The sequence below is a fragment of the Mytilus edulis genome, chromosome 5 (assembly GCF_963676685.1).
Source record: "Mytilus edulis chromosome 5, xbMytEdul2.2, whole genome shotgun sequence".
NCBI lineage: Eukaryota > Metazoa > Mollusca > Bivalvia > Mytilida > Mytilidae > Mytilus > Mytilus edulis.
The window spans coordinates 61,560,994-61,584,697 of NC_092348.1; the positions used below are offsets into that span (position 1 = coordinate 61,560,994).

General features: G+C 31.5%; 2 protein-coding genes and 1 long non-coding RNA gene across 5 annotated transcripts in view; 2 read left to right on the plus strand and 1 right to left on the minus strand.

Moving 5' to 3' along the window:
* Nucleotides 1-3,364: 3,364 nt before the first annotated feature.
* LOC139522468 (KRAB-A domain-containing protein 2-like) lies at nt 3,365-4,556 on the minus strand. The gene is made up of 2 exons (XM_071315971.1): nt 4,301-4,556; nt 3,365-3,959 (listed from the first exon to the last, which is right to left on the minus strand). Exons 1-2 carry the CDS (start codon nt 4,474-4,476, stop codon nt 3,740-3,742), a joined length of 396 nt encoding a protein of 131 aa, XP_071172072.1. The 5' UTR covers nt 4,477-4,556; the 3' UTR covers nt 3,365-3,739.
* Nucleotides 4,557-5,044: 488 nt separating this feature from the next.
* Nucleotides 5,045-6,736, plus strand: LOC139522469 (uncharacterized). The gene is made up of 2 exons (XR_011664438.1): nt 5,045-5,375; nt 6,585-6,736. It is a non-coding gene; the product is annotated as an uncharacterized lncRNA (long non-coding RNA).
* Nucleotides 6,737-8,768: 2,032 nt separating this feature from the next.
* The window catches only part of LOC139524135 (tetraspanin-9-like), a 28,989-nt gene continuing 14,053 nt past the window's right edge, over nt 8,769-23,704 (plus strand). Inside the window, exons 1-2 of one of the 3 annotated variants that reach the window (XM_071318726.1) lie at nt 17,902-18,067; nt 20,296-20,431. The gene's annotated coding sequence lies outside the window, so the exon portion shown is untranslated. Of the gene's footprint in view, nt 9,192-17,901; nt 18,068-20,295; nt 20,432-23,704 lie in introns of those variants that run through there. The other 2 variants (XM_071318725.1, XR_011664743.1) reach the window with 2 other exon arrangements.

Here is a 23,704-nt window from a genome sequence, read left to right on the forward strand (position 1 = left end):
TCACAGGTACCAGAGAAGTAACCAGTTGTTACTGACTATATATTTCGTTCTTGTATAAAGTTGTAGATAAAACATAGTATCGTTATAACAGTTATTTGTTAAACTATTGTTATATAAATCGTATAAATATGTAATGCTGAATAACTCGTCAGTCTAACTTATTAAATTACACATATTAAGTTCGAGATACGACTTTGTATTTATTGAAACGCCAAACCGCCATTTATACAGCTAGTTAGGCTACCTACCCCACCCCCTTTTTGCTATCGTAACCTATACAAACAAGACTACGGCGGCAGTTGAGCTGAATATTGGTTGATAAGTGAGACAACTGTTTACCAGAAGTCTAGCAGTATATATTGACCTCCGCATAGCAGTCACAGTATCAGATATACCAGGCAACAGACAATAAAGAAACGCTACCAACCCTCGACCCGCTACAATATATTATGTCAATAGTTTCAATACATGAATTGATTTGGTCGTTTGGAACCTATTGATTTTGTTAATGCATTAATATAAAACATTAGTTATTTACTTATGTAGATATCTTTCGGCCATTAAAAGCAGGTTAACAACTAATACCATATAAATTGACAACAATATGGAATGTTCAAGATCGTGTGTACTAAATATACATATCTCATTAACCCTTTAAAAGATTTTTATTTAAAGGTTGTGTAACGTTACGTTTGTCATATAAAATTTTTCGAAACAAATCAGTTCTTTGAAAACATTATTTTCAAGGAGAAACACGAAGGATTGGTCTATTCAGGAATTAATATGATCGTTTAAAGAAAAAAAATATAAGATAACCGAAATGTAGTGAACAGATACTAGTAGGTATCAATTATTTTATCAATAAAATATACGTCATACATTTGTACTACATGATGTTAATTATAGGGGAGATACAAGGAAGATATTTTAAACATTCAAAAGTAAAAGGAAGTCAGGCAGCATTATGGCAAACTGATAAAGACGAATAGACAATCAAAAGCCAACAGAACTCAAAGTTGAACATAAAAGATTTGTCAACACAAAGCCCACTAAATATCGAGAGGGAATAGAGATTCTGGGTCAGGATATATACAATTAGCACCTGTTCTACTTGTGAAAATGGGAAAAGGGGACAAGCGCTTTTTATTTGAGGGTTAAAAAGATAAAAAAAAAGATTGAAGCGGGAAAAAGCAAAGAAAGAAACAGGTTTTGGGAAAGAAAAACCCTCGTGTCATCTCCTCTTACCAAACCACAACCACACCACGGACGCACACATTACTGATATCCGTCGTGCTTTTTTTCGCAGCCATTTTACAAATCTGCTGACTAGTTATACCAGAAAAGAATAGGAAGAAAAGAGTCAGGAATACGGCTTAAATAAGTGGAACTTATAAATTGTCGTCTGTGATAACGGTCGACCAAATCAAGAAAAAAAAATCAAAGAAAAGTAAATGTCTCCAACCATTTAGAACCATTTTACAATAGTTTCTTCGTAAACAGCGACATTTTTTAAGCAAATCGTGACAGGAAATATAGGCCCTTTTGAATGTTGTAGCACATGTCCGAGTGCTGCTGTTAGGGTGGTGTTATAAATGAATTTAGGTAAGCTATAATGCATAAACACTTTGTCTTGATATAAAAGAAGAGTAGCAGCCACAAAACAGCTGCACATATAAAAGAGTAGATTAGCGCAAGCATAGAGAATTGAGCGGCACATACATAAGAGGAGAGTAGCGAGCGGCACATACAAAGGAGTAGAGCAGCGAGCAGCACATTCAAAAGAGCAGAATAGAGAACGGCACATACAAAAGATGACAGCGTGGTATTTATAAACTTTATTCAGTACAATATATTGTCTTTGTAATAGCGACAGAACATAAAACATGGAGGTCACAACATATTTATACTAACTTACTGCATCTACATGTTTACTTTTTAAATATATATTTATGATGTTCGGCTTATTCAAACAAAACATTACATTCAAAATTCTAACACTTGGTGCACTTGAAACACCGTCAGTTTAAAAAAGTTGTGTGTTTAATATCAAATTGCCTAGCTGGACTAATTAAGTTAAGGTTTATTACATGTATTTCAATCTTCATAATGTAAACGCGTTGGGCTCATATTTTATGTTGCATTTTAATTTAAAATTTTATTCTAGAGATGTTGTCATTCTATACCAATAAAAGTAATTTTGAATCGGTATTTTATAGACTGAGATACATACATTGTATAACGATCACAGGCACTTGTCTAAAAAAAAATCAAGAATGTGTCCCAAGTACACGGATGCCCCACTCGCACTATCATTTTCTGTGTTCAGTGGACCTTGAATTGGGTTAACAACTCTAATTTGGCATTACAATTAGAAAGATCATATCATAGGGAACATGTGTACTAAGTTTCAAGTTGATTGGACTTCAACTTTATCAAAAACTATCTTGATCAAAAACTGTAACCTGAAGCGGGAAGAACGCACGGACGAACGAACGGGTGGACGAACGGACCCACAGACCAGAAAAACATACTGCCCCTCTACTATCGAAGTGCATGGGGCATTAAAATCCTATATACCTTTAGTGTTATATTATGTATATAGGATTATTTTTTTTGAGACAAGTGCCTGTGATAACGATGTATAATATCACCGCGGCTGCGAGACGAGAAAGTATAAATAAACACTAAAAAGACATCTTATTTTCATGTCATGTTGACATTATGTACTACGTATGAATATTGTATTATAGTAGATTATCTATCATACAACAATAGGATATCCTTCATAATACATTGTAGTTTGTATTGCGTACGTCTACGACCCTGCAGGCACACTTTGTTGAATCAACGTTGAATCTTTGTTGATTTTAGGTTATACATTGATCAACAAATATTCAACATTGATTCAACGTTGACAATGCAACGTTGAACTTAGTACATTGTTTCAACGTTGAATTGACATTGTGTTGAAATACCAACACTGAATCAACGTTGGCTAAACAATATATAAAACCCAGTAGTTGTGGATACCAGAATTGTCAAAAAAGAAGTATTTGACACATCACAATTATTTTCAAATTGAAAACGATATTCACATTAAATAAAATATTTAGTAGATTTATCAGTAATTGTTGTGGTGATTATAGAATAACACATAAAACAATCGCAGTGTATATGTTACAGGCATTTTCTAAATTTAGGCATTTTGTAAAATGACTGAAATTTTTAGGCATTTTCTAAAATGCCTGGATGATTTAGGCATTTTACAAATTGACTATTTTTTTCAGGCATTTTATAAAATGCCTGAAAAAATTGTAAGGCATTTTACAAAATGCCTAAAAGACTAAAACTGAATTGGATGTACTCAAAATTTAACAACTAGAAATATCAAATAGATAATTTTATTCTATCATTAAATATTGCATGAAATTTAAACAGTAAAAGTTTTATAATTGTAATTAAATCATTCACATTAACACTGAAGATGACAATTATTTGTTGCTACATGTAATGTTTGGATGACAGCGACTGTTACACATTTGTCCTGACTTTTTGCAAAGACAACGTTTAGTGTTACATCTAGTCTTACCACTAGCACTACAGCCACAGGAAAAAACATTACTGACAGCTTTTCTTAAGGATATTTCATTATAATAATTTACACATTGAATAGCAATAAAGTTACTGTCAGATAGTTCAAACTGATTCCTGGTGTAAAGTCCACGTAGAATTCCATCTTTCATTCCAAGTTTATAACCATGCACTTCTTTTCCAGTAACAACAGCAATAAGGTTACACGGATCTCCATTGTATCTTTTCCACCATGTCCAGTGTTCAAATGTGCTCTCATTATAATGCTGTATATTTCCTCTGCATATGCATAAAATAGGATAGGATCTGTCAATGACTGTCGCTTTTTAATCAATTTTTCTACATCACCACAGTGTAACACATCAAATCTGCAATTTCAAAGTATATAAATTTGTTAGTTTGTAACTTTTAAATAGTGGCCTTATACAATTAGCATAAGAGAATAATTTAGTAGCAGAAAAAAAGAAAGAAAAACAAAAAGTCTCAATGTTTTGATGTTTTGTCAATAAATTGGTGCATGCTAAATTTCCAGTGGCAAATATTTTATTCATAGTCAATAGGCCTATGAGGCAATCTAATGAGAGTTGTCTCATTGGCAATCATACCACATCTTCGTATTTATAATTAATGTTATTAGAAGTTTTCATATGTGATCATGTACTTTTTTTTACTTTTTTAAGTTATAGCTCAACAGAAGAAATGCACCTACCTTTGCATATGATAATAATCCGAAGAATGTCCTTTTAATCCATTCTTAATTTTGTTCAAAATAGTTTCATATTTTTCTCTGTTCCATATAATACTTTTCTGATTAGAATCAGAGTTTTCAATTAACTGGTTTGTAAATCTTTGTTCTGGTGTAAGAACAACATACCCTTCTGTCATGATGAAAAGAATATCATTAATGAAATACAGAGTGAGTACTTACTCAAAGTTGTTGCTCTATGGAGTTTCTAATTATAGACACTAAAGCTAGTAAAACATAAAAACTGAACCTGCAGGCTACATTTTTAAAGAATAATCTTAAATTTATTTTAATCAACACTTTTTTTGTAGCTTTACAATATATTTTTATCATCTAATTCATGTATTGCATATTTACACAATTTGCCTGAAACAGATCAGGCATTTTGTGAAATTTTCATTAAAAATTTCAGGCATTTTACAAAATGGCTAGGTTTTTTTAGGCATTTTACAAAATGCCTGTCAACTTTAGGCATTTTAGAAAATGCCTAAAAATGCAGTCATTTTACAAAATGCCTAAATTTAGAAAATGCCTGTAACATATATATAAGCATTACTAATTAATCATGAACTTCGCACCCCAAATATTGAAATAATAGAAAATTCAAAAATTCCCCCCACCCCAAAACATAATAAAAGAAGCATTGGTATAAAGGATCATACAGTAAATATAAAATTAAATATTTGTGAATATCTCCTTCCTCTTAAAAGATCCCTCCACCTTTTTCCTTGACTTCTGATGTCAAATATCTTGTTTTCATTTCTTTTTTTTCTATTCTTTTTATTAATTCCAAGAGAAAGACGTATACATCAGTACATAAACAATGGTTAACAACTTGAAATATAAACAACGGATAGATCTATTTAAATAACGATTTAAATTTTCGCGGCATTGTAACATTTCTATTTTAAGACTTCAGGTATGCGCATGCGCAGTTGTTTTTGTTGCCAAAGTTTGAATATCCGCCAACGAAACCACAAGTGATTTGTGCAGAGTTTTTATCAATATCTTTCCTCTATACAGCTTTTACATTTTTATCGTAAGTATTTATATTAATTGTTGTGATTACGTTATCGTATTTTAGAAATGTGAACATATCATGTTGTTATGAAACTGTACAGTACTGAAAAGTTGAAATTTTACACGTGAAAAAGGGGGATGTTTAGGACAATCTATGGATTGACCTTAGGATCAGGATCAGGATAGCATGTTACCATTCCCAAGATATCTTGCAACGTCTCATGAATTTTTATCATTGCCTATTTGAAATCATATGATTGAATCAAAAGTGAAAAGAAATTTTAATCGCATAAAAAGGGGGGCTTGTTTACAACTTTGGGATGGAAAGGTCAGAAGCTATATATGACTCACCAAGTTGAACCTTTCATTTTACTGTCAAAATTGAGGTAGAGTTTGGACAAGGTAATTAAACATAAAGGTTATATGAGGGTGGTAAAAAGTTATTTGCATTTATGGCCTTTTTATTTCACATGTTTTAGGGTTTATTTCTCGTAATTGGTTTCGACATGCATTATTTTTGTTTCCTATTATGTATTTTCCGTGTTTCGTCTGGGTACTCTTTAATTTCTCGTGCTAGTCCAACATTCAAGATAAAAAAAAAAAGTAAACCAGGACTAAATTCGAAGTCCAGTCGGGAGATTGTTTTAAATTATGTGTTCCCAGGATATTAATTGCGATCAAGTTATCTTTTCCACGATTCCGATGCAACAAGCGGAAGCGAAAAGGTGACTGCAGGGTATTCGTGTCCATTATCATGACTGTGTGATCTCCAATAATGACTGAGTATTAACTTCTAGTACTTTTTTCTTTAATAATATTCATGATTTAATTTTTCGTGCTTCCTTTATCCAAATTTTTATTTTCAGTGCAGTGGTTTTTTTTTTATTTTTATTTCACGTGTTTCCGTGTTAAGAACCCCCTTTACCATCCTCGAATATGTCAATTAGTCAGATATCCATGCCGCAGCACAAGTAATACAGAAAAAGACATAAGTGGATAAACCTTCAATTTGTTCAAATTAAAATGTAGTAGTTAGGATTTTCTTGCAGATTATACCTAAGTCCTTCTAGTCTATCTAAAAGGAAATGTAGTTGAGACTTCAAAGGACAACTGTTATTTACTTTATGCTTTTTATTTATACTTTAAAGTAATATCATTATGAAGTTAAAATAGTTAAATGTGTTGAACAGAATACAACTTTACAATGTTATAACTTTTGATTTTGTAGATGTTATCATGAAGACCTAGATGGAATCACGGAACAGCAATTCAAGTGTCTGAAAAAACAATAAACTTTCTAAAACGGGCTCCAAAAAGACAAGGTGTGAGAAAAAAGAAGTTGAAATTTCACTATTAATAAATAAATTTATTTTAATTTTATCGTATTGAATATTTCTCTATAATCAGTGGTTGGACATTAGAATACATAGGATAAGAAGTGTCCGAACAGAAAACTTTGTTTTATATTTTGACCACTCAGATATATTTCAAATAGACATTGAGCAAAATTTGTGTATTAAGGGTTGTGCACTTTCAAAATCAATAATTCTCTTGGATGATAATTTGTGTTGTTGTAAGCATGTTGTTAAATGTTAAAAAAATCTTGGTGGTTAAATTATGGTTCGTAGGATATCCCTCAACACCCATATTTGTTATTCAGTTGATTGCTGTTATCATCATCATTGTCAAGCCATGCTCTCATCACACGAATGTGGTCACTCAGTTTTATTGTTGAAAATTACTGATATTTTACAAGTAATTGGCAGTCAATGGCATCTACATTGTATCAAAAGTTTTGTGCACCCAAACACTTTTTTATTGTTGTACCTATTGTTAACAAGACAACCATCAACCAAAGAACATTATTTATATATCTTTGCGTTACCATACAGTCTTCAACAATGAGCTAAAGAACACACCATGTCAAATATAACCAGACAATGACTTTATTTAAAGATAATCAATTTTGTTTTGAGATTATTTTTCAAACTTGGGTCTAATGGAGCAGTTATTGGATCAGGTTTCCTGAGGCAGAATGTTGCTATGGCGTTTTGCATATTGAGCGCCTAGAGAAGACAATAGCTTGAACATTGCTACAGTATAAAATTATGGACTGCAAGACAAAGAAAATACAGGATGAATGAAACATATTAGTTTAGGTGGAAACACAGTTGAACACAATCACTAACCAATTTTGATTCCGTGTTGAATACTAGTATTGTATTCACCCTGAATTTAATCTGAATTCAAATTAAGCTATTGGTTGAAACAATGTTGAAGCAACTATTATTCTATATAGATTCAATGTTGAAAATCAACGTTGATTCAACATAGGATTTCAACGTTGATACAAATTTGCAAAATCTAATAATAATTCAACATTGATTCAACATAGAAAATAAACATTGATTCAATGTTAAATCAACGTTGTGTGCCTGCTGGGGAGGGTCTGGTTGCGGGATTTTAATATTTTCAGTTATTTTTCTGTAGTTTTTTTAATGTTTCTCAATTTTTCTCTATTCCTCATATCTAAGCAATCAATTATTCCATTTTCCTTTATTTTTTTGCCAAAAACTGGATCCAGACTATTTTGTTAACCCCACCAGACCCTCATCCATATAAAATGATTAACTCAACTGATTTATAATAAGAAAAGACTCACATAACAAATCAAACATAGTTTGGCCCCAATTAAAAATCGCAACAAGTGTAGTAATATCTTTTTAAATTTAATATCTATTTATACGTACATTAGTTAATACAGGATGTTTCTTACATAGGATTGAATCAATGTTAAACACTCCTGTGACTCAAGGGATGGTACTTATTACATTACTTAAAGCACATACATGTAGATTCTAAATTACGAAACACAGATTTCAATCTGTTTTTTTGTGAATTAAAATAATGTTGTAGAAAAGGTATATGAAGCGTTCTGTAAAATATGTTATACAAACGAAAGAACAAACAATTTCATAACACATTTTTGCAAGTTTTGTTTATCAAAAATTGATTTTCATATTGGTCAATATTTTTTTTCCCAATTTAAGTTAAGAGGGGTGTTAGGTCAATGAAAAAACTATGTGAAAAACTTGAGTTTTTTTATTCTACATTGAACTTTTGATGTCGTCCTTAAGTCCGAGCAATATCGATTGTAGGTCGTACGCCTGCCAAATTTGACCCTTCCTTACACAAAGACAGCAAAGTAAAGTTTAAAAACTACATATACCCAATTAAGGAATATAACGAACCCTTATTCTTACGCAACTATAAGCTAGGAAAGTTATTTTGAGAACATATTTTCATAACCGAACCTGGATGACGAACCTCCCTCATGTATGCGCACCACAGGCAAACATAGATATTAATAAAGCCAAAACTATAAGAGTGAATTACATTCCATAAAAATATCAATTTAAAGGAAGCTGAACGGATAACAATTTGTTTCAAAATAAGCGAACGCCCCAGCCTTTAAAAAATTACTTTAAAACGGCGTTTCGCATTTATCTTTATATGAATAAAAATAAAAATGTGAGTTTGCATTTAAAATTCAAATTAAGTGTAAATATACAAAGAAAATAAAAGCAAATATAAGCTCTGAAGATATTGATTTCTAATAGAAGAATACTGACCCATTGTGAGAGGTATTTAAAATAAAAGTGAACGGTCTAGTTTCATGACGTAGCTCCACTGAAGAGGGAAGATATTATTGATCTTTCGTGGTAAACGTCACTCTTGCATATCCTGATTTATCACTCCGTAAGATTATTGACTGCGGAGTTAATATCATACATTTCAAGGATTTACAAACCTGAGGAAGAAAACAATCATCCAGGTAAAATGAAAATAATATAATATATTTCTTTACATAAATATGTAATAACTAATTATTGTTCTGTGTTGAATGATATCGATGTAGCATTTTTTTTCTTCAAATGTCTAATTTAGATTAATGTCGGTGATAGCTAAATGGATTTAAAGTGAAATAAAAATCTATAATGAAGATAACTAATAGTAATGGCTTAAATGAATATTGAAATAGAGATGTGTTTCAACATATGAGGGTGAAAAAGGAATAGAAAAAAAATATTCAACTGTACATATCGTTCAACCTTTTTCATCTATTTTGATATATATGTAACGTATAAGAAACCAATAGGAATAGCTTTCTTTAATTGTTGTATAAATCAGAACTTTGATTTGTAGCAAGAATAAATATACTTTTCTATTTTTTCATGGATTTTTAAAAGACAGAAACAAATTTTTATCATTAATTTATACATAAAATTGAGAATGGAAAATACTGACGAATGATAAAATTCTTGACGGGTATCATTATTCGGAACAAAACAAATGGAAACCAAATACCTAAAAGGGTCTTTTAGACAACGAAAAAACTTTCACTAAAATCTAAAAACGTTTGAGACCCATTTAAGTCAGAAGCCGGTAATACAGTAGTCGTCTTTGGTTCAAGTCTAGATCTGTCATATTTATTTTTCGTTAATATCAGGACGTTTGTTTTTCTCGACATTGGTGGATTAGCAAACGTACACCATCTTATTATTTTTACGTTTTAATGTATTGATACCAAGAAAAAATGTTTTCAAGATGCCATTTTCATATCATTGATATTTGAAACAGCTAGTAACAGAAAAACTTTATCCGTGCCTATAAATCCTTATGAAAAAAGTATGTCCCCGTGCTCGGTATTTATACACAGGGATTCGGATTCGGATTGAACTTCGGAATCCTTGGTTGTTTCCATTTACCCACAAATCTGACGTTGAAAGCATAGCCGCTAGATAGAAAATTGCAAATTAAACGTTGAAATTGTGTTTGTTTTACATTTTCTTTCGAAACCGTATTTATAAAGATAAAATGATTTCAAACAGATACCTTATATCAGTCAAAATTAAAATCACGAACATAAATATTAGAAATGATTAAAGTTCAAATGTATACAAATTAAAGTATATTTATCGGAAATAGAGATAATACTGGCTTTGGTAAGTTTTAATTTTGAAATTGAAAAAAAACTTGGATGTTGAAACTTATTAGAATTTATTAAAAATCAACATCAATATATGCATGTGTTTAGAATTTGAATTTTGATAAAGGTTATATATAAGTGCTACATGATTGACTTCTCGAAGGACAAACTCTGATATACTGCACTGGGATGTTTGAATCGGATCGTTTAAATTCTTCTCAAAATAATTCAATTAACTCTTATATCAAGTTTAAATTACCATTAAGAATTAAGAACGGTCTTAAAGAGTCCATAGAAATTGATTGAAAAGGTACAATTTATTTTTGTTAAAGAATCACTTTATTTTGACAACAAACTGACGGCACAGGTTAATTATTCGCGCTAGGTTTTTTATTACATTATATTAAGGCGTCAATTACAAATAATTGTAAAAAAATGTGACTATCTTTAAAAGGTTTATTTTGCATGAAAATGATTAATTAAATATTAAATTCTATAAATAAAATCGGTCGCATCCAATGTTATGAGACCCGTTTTTCTATTTTGATTGTATACATCATAGAAGTTAAAAATCCCAATATGATTCTACATGTAGCTTATGAAAACCAGGTGTTGCTTTGTGCAAGCAGAATCGAAAAAAATAGCAAAAAAAAGGAAAGAATAGAGACAAATGGGCAAACAAAAATATTGTATAGACAAAATTGGGGTGCTAAAATATATATGAACAAGAATGTGTCCATAGTACACGGATGCCCCACTCGCATTATAATTTTCTGTGTTCATTAGACCGTGAAATTGGGGTCAAAAGTATAATTTGGCAATTAAATTAGAAAGATCATATCATAGGGAACTTCAACTTCATCAAAAACTACCTTGACCAAAAACTTTAACCTGAACGAACGGACGGACAGACGGAAGGACAGACGGAAGGAAGGACGGAAGGACGGAAGGACGGACGGACGGACGCACAGACCAGAAAACATAATGCCCCTCTACTATCGTAGGTAGTGCATAAAAAAGACAATAAAGGGCAAACAGTATAAAGAATAGAGAAACTACATAATTAAAATGTACCTCTATCCAGACCCTCCTTAGTTTTGTGTATTTTGATAAATCCTTTATTTCTATGACTGTCTAGTGGAACACTAACTGTTTTGAGTATTGCTGGAATTATAGGATTTATTAATGTTTGGAGTTATCGCAATCCTGCGGCATATATAGTGCTAGTGCACTTCTGTCACGATCACAAAGAAAACAATATGATTTGACATTTATTGTGTTTGAGTAGTCAACCAGTGAACTAATTTCATTAAAATATTAAACATTCATTGCCTTCACATTCTGTTAACACATTACTATATTGGTATTTTTAGCACATATTAATTATACAACTCCTCGTCTTATAGCTTTCAATAACCGCAAGTGCTCTTAATTCGTTGCTTCTTGTCTATTTGTATATTCGTTGTTTTGTGCCTCGTACCCAGGGGCGGATGCAGGAATTTTCGAAAGGGGGGGTGCTAACCCAGGGCAAAGGGGGGGTGCAGGGGGTGCAAAACATATGTCCCGATACAAATGCATTGATCGGCAAAAATAAAGGGGGTGCGCACCCCCGGAACCCCCCCCCCCCCCCCTGGATCCGCCACTGGTACCAATCTTTTGAGTAAAGCCAATTACAACTGCGTTTTACAGATTGTTCTTATATTGTGCTGTTACACCACTTTACCAGATAAGGTTGAGGTTTGAAAGCTCATAAACATGCTTATTCCACCACCCTATTCTGCATGTACCTGTCCCAATAAAGTCAAGAGCCTGTAGTTCTGCTTCGATGGTTGTTGTTCCATGGTTCATTTCTGTTATATTAAATTTTCGTAAATTCGTTTTGTTTTTAATTTAGGCCGTGCATGGTTTTTCTAGTTTGAATTGTGTCATATCGGCACATTTTATGGCTGACTATACGTTATGGATTTTCTCTACGTCGAATGCCGAACAGTGGCATATATAACTGCTTACATTCACTTCATTTGAACTTTGGTTTATAGTATTCTCATTGCCAATTATACCACATCTCCTTATTTTATTATAGAAATAAAAAAAAATGTGGTATAAGTGCCCCCGAGACAACTCTTCATCCAAGTCGCAATATGTACAATGCAAACAATTATAGGTCAAAGTACGACCTGTAACACGGAGCCTTGTCTAACACCCAACAGCAAACTATAAAAGGCCCAAAAATGACAAGTGTAAACTATGCAAACAGCAAAACCTTCGGTAAAACCTAATAAAAAAGAGAAACAAAAAACACTTATGAATCACATCAACAAACGAAAACCACTGAATAGGCTCCTGACTTAGGACAAGTGCATAAAAATGCAGCAAGTTTAAACGTTTTACAGGCGCCAACCTTTACCCTAACATGAAACAGTAATGTAACATTACAACATAAATATTTGCCAGTAGAGTAATGCGGTGCTTTGCTTTTGCGCCAATTGGCATTTCATTTGCGCAAAAAAAATCTTTCATTTGCGCCACAACCCATATTTCATCTTGCTGCAAGACTATGTGCACTCGTGTCACAATCATGAAGTAAACAATATAATTTGACATTTATTATGTGTGAGTTGTCAACCAGTGAATGAATTTCATTCAAATATAAAACATTGCCTTCACATTCTTATAAATACAATCATAATCAAAAACTATATTGATATATAACCCGTCTCAAATTTAGAAACTAAACCCAAAACCATATTGATATATATAGGTATAAAATTCGTCTCAAATTTAGCGCAACAATTTTGCATTCTTAAATTCTTGTTCTCCCCTCAGCGAGATTCAAACCATTGCGTCTGTGACATCGTGGCAAAACATCGCGTGCGCCATGAATATGGGGCTTTGTGCCTGATACTCCCACGCGATAGTGGTCAGTACATTTCCACAAAAGTCATTGTTTATTCCAAACTATATATCTACATGTATTTTCAGTAAAATCTAGGAAAAAATAATAAGAAAAGATGTAAAAAAGACTAAGTGGTACATACTAGTAACCAACTGAGGAAGCAATTTAGACTTCCTTCTTTAACATTTGTATCATGTTATCAACAGATTATATTTGTAAGATTATCAGCATTCTTTCTCTTTATCGTAAGTTTAACATTTGACCTGTTTCAAACATATTTCTTTCACCACAAATATAGCTGTATTGTCGTTAAATTTCCTGTTTACCTATTTGAAGTTCAGCCTTTACAATGGTTTTATTATTCTGCTTCCTTATTTTGCTTGAAATTTGATTATATTCTAACAACAACAAAAAGTTTTTTACATTTGACCCTAGTATTTGTGGATAAAAGTTTCCTTGTTTAGAATGATTCAGCCGTTTTACCGTTTATACCCCCACCTTTCTTTCTTTCATCTTAATTTCATTTTTTTTTCGTGTTAAAATATTTAACCCTTCAATGTGAATTCGATTCAGCTTGTTATTTTTAGAGCTATGTTTTCGATTTGCTATCTCCTTAATGTATTTTTTATCCAAATTATTTGGATCTTCTGTTTCTCTTCAAAATGAAAATAAAAGTTTTTTTTAATCTTGAAGATTTGATTAACAAACAAAAACAAACCCCAAATTAATCAAAACTTTAGACAGAAAAGTATATTATTCAGACTATGACAATAGGGTTACTCTTTGGTTAAATAAACACAAAAAGTTTATATATGAAATTATGCACGCATAAAATGAAAATTGGAATGTACTAGGTAAAAGGTAAACGTTAAAGAATTGAGACATTCTTACAAATTTATAAATAATTTTGATTTTATTTTTGATTTTACGAGTTCAGTTCAACGCACATGAATCAAATTTCATTGTTTTCATAAAATGATCCGATATTTGTTACTTACGGGCCAAATATAGTTTTGAACTTAATACACATTTAGCACATTTACAATTCTTTGTCCAATTAAAGTGTTAGTATTCACCATCTTAGTTCATTAGTACTTATTTTTTTTCTACATACTTAGTAACTATGCATACATTACCACAAGGGACAGACCTTTGCATTAAATTTCATAGAACATAACTTTCTATTAACTAACCGTTACTAAAACTAATTGAAGTTCATTCAGTTGTAACATATATGAATGAATGAATGAATGAATATTTTATTTGCAAAAGCATATAACATATATATATTAAGATTAAGATTTTTTTGAATTTTTTTATCTTATTGTTCTGTGATTACAAAATGTAACTGATTATGCTATTTATATATTTAGAATAATGGTTCATCAAAAAGAAAAGTGGTGTTTTGGTAGACATCTAATAAATTTGTTTCAAAATACTCAAAACTAAAAGTTATAATTCCGACATCTCAGTGTTATCATATCCTTAAAGCCAATTGTAATTACCGCGCGGGTATCTGATTTATCATGGATCTTACGATTTTGACAATTCTGTTTGGTTTCGGAATGTTTTGCTTTCGATTCTTTTCTCAAACGTATATACTAGTATCTAATGAAGGCTTTTCCAGAAATATAATTATGCTTTGAGCACGGAAATAGCTTTACCCGAATAACTCAAATAATATATTATCTGGACTCCCAAATCCTCTTTGATCACCTCAACTTTCAGAATAAAATTGGAAATGGGGTAATATGTCAAAGAGACAACAACCCACTCAAAGGGCAGACTACAAATATTTTAAACTTTGTTATTAAAATTGTCATTGAAAATTGCTGTTTAAAGACTTAAACATTTTTTTTAAATTTAAAAATGATCTCCCTCATGTATGTGCATATCTCATATTCCTTGTCGAGGTAATGCTTTATACGTTTGGTTCATAGTTTGGGGGAAGGGTGAATTTCGATAAAGAGGATTTTTTATCGATTTTTATTTTCGAATGTTTTGACCTTGACCATCACCACAGTGTCTTAACTGCCAAACGTGTGTCTCGTTATCAAAGATTGCAAATTTCTTGAGGTGATTCAAGTATGACTTCTAAATTGTGTAATATAAGTCCGCTTAGATGGTACACTTTCTAGAACGCATTTACCAGTTGTACGGCACACACACTTCCAACTTGTATGCAGTCTAGTGCGTCTACATACAAGAAGTCAACTGGCACATATTTTCGACCCAAAAGCATTACATGATACGAACCCCTGTGATATGGCGCGGTAAACATTAACTCTATGTAATGGTATTAAATATTTTAAACCATGTAAATTGCGAAAAAACAATCTGTAACTGTTCGCCGTGTGGTCGAAACACTCAGACATGCGTGAGAAATGATGGTTATCGATGATATGTAATTGTATTGATAAATTATTGATAACAACGGCTACGCTTGAAGGATGTTTGATAGTATTTAATTAATTGAAGGAGAAAAAAAAAAATTTCACGAATGAAAATAGTTATGTAATTATAACTACTAAAGGGGATCATTAAAATGAGTGATTCGAATGGCATATATTTAGTAATATAACAAAATATCGTAAGAGTAAGATTCTTTTTATAACAAGACAGTACTAAAATAAAAGCACTGTGTCTTTGCTTGTGTTTTTTGTTGTACTGAATTTGTGTCATGGATGTATACTCTTTATCCTTTGTTTTCTTTCATTTTACCCTCAATGTTCTTCAAATTCGTCCTTTATTTGGCCTTTTAACTTTCATTGAGCGCCACTGATGGTTTTATATGGTAAACGGAACGCCTGTTATTATCTTTGATATCGTTTTTAACGAGAAAAAATGAATTCTATTGCGGATGTGCCCGATTTTCACTGTTTTATATGATGTGGGTTATTTTTTCACACCGGTGCCGCTCAGTTTTTAAACGAATATTATTATTTAAAAATAGAATGAAATGAATGAATTGTACAAATCAACTGCGATTGGTTTTCTCTTGGTACTACGCTGTCCTCCACCAATGAGAACTGACCACTACAAGATAACACAATAGTGATAAAAGTGGCGTTAAACAATCAATCAATAAGGTGCATTAGCTACGAGATATAAAAGAAAAAGAAAATAATATGTTTATCTTTCTGTTCAATCATTAATCATGTTAATGAACGTGAAAAGTGGAATAATAGTTTGCTTTTAGCAGATATGTATATTTTGTTTCTTTTTTGTCACACTGAGCTAAGAAACTTCGCTTGTAAGTGAATAATTCAATCAATCTAATAGCTACTATAAGTTAACCCCTCAACTAGAGATGGGTAACAATTTCAACACATGAATTGTAATTTATTAAAAGGAAAAGAAATGTCAACATTGAAAGTCAAACAAGATTAAAACATTTCATTGACTGATTTTTTCGACAAAAACTCATTCAATATGAAATCAAACAAACCTAGAAATATCCAATTGCACGAGTTCGTTATCTATATATATGTTTGTATCGGGAAACATGACCGGCATCAGTCTTTAAAGGTCAGGTCGATGGTTATTGAGTTGACCTCTGGACTAAAAAAACTCGAGAAATGCTGATACATATTATCATTTGGATATACGTTTTAGGGTGTTAACCAAATATGAGAATTTGAGTCAAACCAGTGAGCCGGAATTTGACAGGTAATGACCGTTTAAACAGCTCAAGCAATAATAATAGCAATCTTTTTTGGGAGTATTTCATTTACAAAATGCTTTTGTATGTATAACATCCTTTTAATCAAAAATGTATAATAAATCAATGATAATATGATCTCATCCAAACCTCATTCTTGGATGCGAAGGATACTATACGTTATATGGTTCGCTACTGATCCCCTACGGATCCATAGAGGGTTAGTAAAACCCATAGGGGTGAGGCCGAATGGATCCGTAGGGGGTCAGTAGTTAACCGTTTAACGAATTTATCGTACGCTAGACTTTTTCTGCTGCGTTTTGTTGAAAAATAAACAATGAAACACAGCAACATTAATAGATGACGTCACCCTTAACGCGTCATGAACCCCCTATGAAATTTACTATCCCCTTACGGTCCCATAGGGGGTCACCACGTGACAGCGTTAAACCAATCACAACGTGATAATTTACCCGCGGTGCGATACATAACTTTATTCCCCTGCTTACAGTAATATGTCTTCTTTGTCACGAACTCCACTTTTAGATGATCTTGAAAATAGACAAAGAGATGCATGTACAGTAGCCTGCATGGGATCTCGTCCGCGGCTTCCCGCCGCACTGCTCCCCTCCCCCCGGGCGCATAGAAGTATGAAGCAGACATAATAGTCTCACATAAAAAATTAAGAGATTATATTCGATTTATAATAAACTCAATTTTAGCGAATACATAAGGAGAATTTCTGAGCAATTGCTGAACTTAATTTGTCTCATTCAATGATGTGTATAGAATTATATCAAAATTAATGATATGGACAGTTTAAACGTTAATGAATATCCCAGGATGATTTCTAAGCACTTTGCTCAACTTGTTCCATCCAATGACGTGCATAGTAGATGTAATCTTTCTACACAAATCCTTGTTCTAATGAATTAATAGCAATACTATCTCAAATTCTCAGTTGTTAGTTTTTAATATGTTGTATTCAGTTAATGAAGCTTCAGTGTAACTTAAAGACATGATTAGAATTACAATTGATCTGTTCATAACCAACATGGCAGTGTGGATGGGTTCTACAGAATAGCGAATGATGGACAAAAAGTGCAGAATAGTTAAGGGCATAACAATTTAAAGAATCGAGAAACATAGGCAAACATATAGAAAGTAATTATGGGTTGTTGAAATATAAATAACCGAAGCTATATGGCAACATTTATAAAGTGTAATGAAAAACGACTGAAAAATAAAAGAATACATTGAAGGGCCCGCCATTCAGACCCCCAATCATTGATCGTCTGTACCATGCAAAAAGATGTTTGTTAGTATTGCTATCAACACGCTCACCTGACGAAAGGTAAATTGATTATGTCTCAGCATTCTGTTTATTTCATTTGAATAAAGTCTTGTGCATTTCTAAAAGAGATCTTACAAGAGATTGATTTTTTGCAGTTTGATAAAGACATTAAGATAGCTGGAGTCGAACTTACTTGTTTTGTGTTCTTAAAGATAACAATAATTATCGATTGGGAATTGACCAGAGAAATAAAAAATAAAAGACATTGGGTCTTTGACTGTTAAAGATATTATTAGTTTATAAACATCATGGTATATTTATTAGTTGAAATTGGACTTTGAACTAATGTAGCTTTTTATGAGTGCGAGTTTTTTTTTATATATCTCGTAGCTAATGCCTCTTTAAGTAAATGCCCATGTGCACGTTGTTTAAGTCTATATTTATGACATAATAAGAATCTATGACTGCTGTACTATTGCTCTATTCTCACAGTAGCAGCAAAGGTACTATACTAGAGCATAGCAGTGTGAGAATCTTGACTTCTTATATCTGGCAGTGAAAATTAGGTTGAAGAGTGCGTCTGTTTTTTTTTTGGTACCTAACGTTCGGATTAGGAATAAGGTCGTGTTACAAAGCAAAACAAAAATATCCTCTTTTCCTTTTGCATTCCAAATTTCCTGGTTTTACCCCAGTTGACCTACTTTTCAGATTCTACCAGTATCAAAAGCTGTTGTTGCAGCTTCAAAAGCTGGTGTTTCAGCTGCCAAAAATGTTGTTGCAGTTTAAAAAGCTATTGTTTTTAATTCCATACTTATTTTGTTGTTAACTTAATGAAATATTTTCCACTAGACGTTCAGCAAACACCAAAAAGTTCTCTCAATGTTTTCACGATTTCTTCCTACATATGAATACATGTAACCTGGTATCAATTTAGAGAAATACTACTTTGCGGTGAATATAAGACTAAATAAACTGTCATTTTAAGTATATATATTAAGACTTTAGGGATACGTCCATGTTCACTGAACTAGTAAACAATTTTATTGAGGGGCCAGTTGAGGACCACCTCTGCATGGGTGCGGGATTTTCTCGCTGCGTTGCAGACCCTTAGGTGGCCTTCGGCTGTTGTTGTCTCTTTGCATATTTCCCATTTCCATTCTCAATTTTATTGACTCGTAAAATTGTGTTTAAATTTTGCATTGATCTTATCACACTAATTTTCCGTGTAGTATCCAGCTTATTAGATGAAAACGTTTGAGCTTTTTTAATTTAATTTCATCTAGCATATTCAAAGTAATATTACGTACAAAATTAGCTAACAGTTTATGTCAATAAAACGTATTTAGATAAAGTCTTATTATTCACCTTTCTGATAATGAATATTGCGAGAGTTGATTTTTTCAATCATGATTTTGCATGTATGGGATTGTTGATGCATGCCGCATATTTATTTCATTTACTAGATATTAAATTTGATACAGTTCAACTTCAGTTCACCGTTAATTCATTTTCAATAGAGTAATATGTGGGAATATTTCGTACACTGAGAGTCCTAGATAAATTAAATTGATGTTTCATAATATATTAAATATTAGGAGCTGCGTAAGGTTATACCTTACTAGTTGAATATCATGTTCATAACATAATAAAACCGTACACCAGGTCGACAAACGGGCCTTTTCATCTTTTAAGTATGCACACTTACCTATATCATGTATATATACTTATATAAAACAAAAACCCAGAACCTTCAGTTGAGGTATAGATAGATAGATAGATATTTTTATTTTAAAGTACTACTTGGTAAATATACATGAAATAAAATATATTACAAATTTAAACTTATATATATCTTTCTTTATCCTTTCTCACGGAGTACAAATAATAAAATAAATTTTATAATTTCCAATTAGTATTTTTTTCGTATTATATTCTCAATTAGTTGAACATGTTATTACATGTTATAAACATGATATATATCTTTTTGAAATGTGTTTGTTATACGTCGTTCTTACGTCAGGAAGTTTTTTCAATGATAGATATTTAATCCATTTATCTATACTATATACTTGAGATATTTTGAATATTTTTTTTCAAGAGAAACACAATTGAATTTCGAAATAACTCGCTATATATAGTGTAGAGATACCATCTACGGTGTGTGTTAAAACAAAAACATAATATATATGTTTAGAGGAATAGTATCAGTTTGGGGATCGTTGGATACAAACAATGTAAGTTGATTCTTTTTTTTTTGAAAAGTTTAAAATTTAAAACATTTTCAACATTTTACTACGTTCCACAATTTGTATTTTAGTTGTTTTTAATAGTTTGTATAGTTGTATAGAATGATATAGTGGCTCATACACCTGTTTAGGCTTGATATCTGTCATATTTTATAATTGTGCAATGTACATTGTATATCCTAAAAACTTATTAGACGAATATCACATTTTTAGTGCCTTTCTCCCTCCCCAAATCAAAATAAAAGGCGCAAATTACTGGATATCCGTTTTATATATAATCAATCACATGTTGAAGGGTTTTAAACAGAGAATATATTTATCTTTGATGAATCATGGAAATATTTTGTCACAAAGTTCGTTTTTATACTGAAATTATAGAGATGTGACGTCACTACAAAAATATAAGCTAGTGATTTGCAAACTCACAGACAAAACATAATAGTGAAAAGCAAGCGCTACCTATATCAGTCTAACTGTTTATATGCAGCTCAAATCAGAAAGGTACATACAAATGTATGTAATATAACAGTTTCTATGAACAAGTATTTTGAAGCTTTAAAATTTTCTCGGTTTCAATTTAACCAATTGTGTTAAAAGTTTAAAGGCGAGTAAAAGTACTTTTACAGTATGTGTATATGTTTTCTTGTCCTTTGTTTCTATATTTACATTAACGATTGATACTTAATGATCTCCTTAAAATCATGACTACCGGACAAATACAAATATTAGCACAAACTAAAATATATGACATCTTTATTGAAACCAATTCTAAGGACACATTTAGTTATGATTGTTAGTTCGATTGATAAACTACCGAATGCATCACTTTAATGAGTTAATACCCAGTGCCCTTGTCTGCAGTTCATAAAATACAGAATAATAAGAAAAAAAACTTAATTTCTTGGAATTCAATTGTAATAATTATTGCAATAAACTGTTTTCTGTAGAACGAATATCAATGCAGAGATAAATTAAATATTTTGTTAAACATATATATATATATGTAGTACCATCATACTCGAATAGAACGAAAATGGTGGTGAAAATCTTGACCTGGCTGCTGGTGTATAAAAAAGGGGCAGCGTGAAATTCAATCTTGTTAAAAACCGTACTGAAACCTACACCAGTATAAAAGCTGTTCATCCTTTATGATATATAAGTAAACATTAAACGTCCAAGGAAGTGCAAATCAATTGATTTAAACTTTTATGGATTCTATCTAAACTAAAATCTAGCTGACATATCCTTTTAAGAACAACAAAATATTTATTTGATTTGTTAGAATTGCCATTTTTCGAAGTTTTTGCAGATGTCATGGAAATGTGAATGAGAATTGAAATATATATCTTCTATCATGCTGTCTTGTTTCAATGCGTGTCAAAAGTAATGTCAAGTATAACGTGTTAATTGTGTAGTAGAAAGCGACATTAAATGCTGTGTATTGAATGCGAAAGCCTATTAGCCACAAAATCTATGTCAATTCATTACTTATGACTTTTCATTGCGTACATTTAAAAAATCTTGTAAAAATTTCACGATGGTCGTTCATTTTGTCCCAAAAGTAAATTTGAAAAAATAATATTTTTAAAATCACATTAAATTCGTTCGTCAACTTGTGTCAACATTACATACATGAAATCCGGTGACCAATGTATTCATACTGTAATCAGATATGTAAATATTTTGTTACATATTTTTAGACATTTAATCTTTCAGATGTCAATTTCATATTTGTTACTTGTAAAAAAACATAAGAAAAATAAGGAAATGAAATTATTAAAAAACCCAATATAAGTAGACTGACAAACAAACCGTCTCTAAACATATATGTTTCAAACCGAGGCCAAACATGCTGGCTAGAGGTTAATTACTGTTAAATGTAAATTCATTTGTTAAAAAATAGATTACTCAATAAGTGAAAAACAAAAATTGAATTAAAAACATTACAAATTAAGACAAAAAAAAAAAAGAAGAAAAGGGGGATTGTATCATAACAAGAGGCATGTACGTAACAGAAAAAAACCCAACAAACACCAACCAAATAATCAAACAAAAACAAACAATTTTGATAAAAAGAATGCCGTGAAAACTAGCAAATACCAAAGAAACAAAACAATGTAAAACTTCCTGGTGGAAAGAGTATTCAATATATGTTTAAACAAGATCATCGGGAAGTGAAATAGGACCATATTGTCTAGATTTATCTGATCATGAATACACATAGGCCATTGGTAAATCCAAACTAAGTCAAAATTAGGCTTTAATAGATCTGCATCTAACACTGAAAGGTTTGGATAATTAAAACTCCGATAAATAATGAAATATTAGTATCTTGGGTAATTTGAATTGTACCGTTTCGTTAGTTTAAAATACGACATATGGCATGTACAAAATAGCTAAAACATTTATTAATGTTAAATTGAAAAAATACTGTGCAACAAGGGAAAAATAGCGTTTTGTATATAGTCTGATGCAGGAAGTTGACACAAATCGATTTAACCAATCAACAAAGAAGATTAAAATCTATGGAAAATATATGTCGTCCATGAGTTCTTACACTTTTACATTCTATCAAATACCAATAAAGTTATCTTTACGATTATATATCACGAAACTGACTTTTTGATTGAAGGTACAAGTCAGTCCATGTATATATTTTTGTCTTTTCATAAAACCATTAAGCGAGGTTAAGTCAAGTGCAGGATGTCATGATTTTAATGAGACATCGTGTGGAAACCCTGTGTTTAGAAATACAAATTAATTTTCAAATATCTATTTTTTTAAGACATAATCATCATCACAAAAAGCTTAAGTATTACTATTTTTTTTTTCAATTGGTAAAGTCAAGTGCTGGATGACACGATTTTAACGAGACCTCATGTGTTAAAAAATAAGAACTAAATTTCAAATGTCTACGTTTTTTTTTTTTTTAATTTGACATCAACATCAGCAGAAATCGTAACACTTGGTATAGGCTACCAATTTTTATACGCCCGTCTTTTAGACGGGACGTATAATGGTATACCGTTGTCCGTCCGTCCGTCCGTTCGTCCGTCGTCCACACTTCGGACAATAACTCAAAAACACTTTCACCAATTTCCATGAAACTTAAGTGAATTGTTTATATCTATTGACGTAAGCTCCCTTTCGTTTTTTTTTAATTTCAGATTTTAAGTTTTGGATTTATGGGGCTTTATTCATAAAAAAAGGGGGGATTTTTAACACTTCGGACAATAACTCAAAAAGGCTTTCACCAATGTC

What these genes read in the sequence shown, in the direction of transcription:
- LOC139522468 (XM_071315971.1), bottom strand. Translation starts at nt 4,476, where the DNA reads ATGACAGAAGGGTATGTTGTTCTTACACCAGAACAAAGATTTACAAAC. An exon ending in GATTATTATCATATGCAAAG is followed by an intron (nt 3,960 to 4,300) that starts GTAGGTGCATTT and finishes TTGAAATTGCAG; the next exon opens with ATTTGATGTGTTACACTGTG.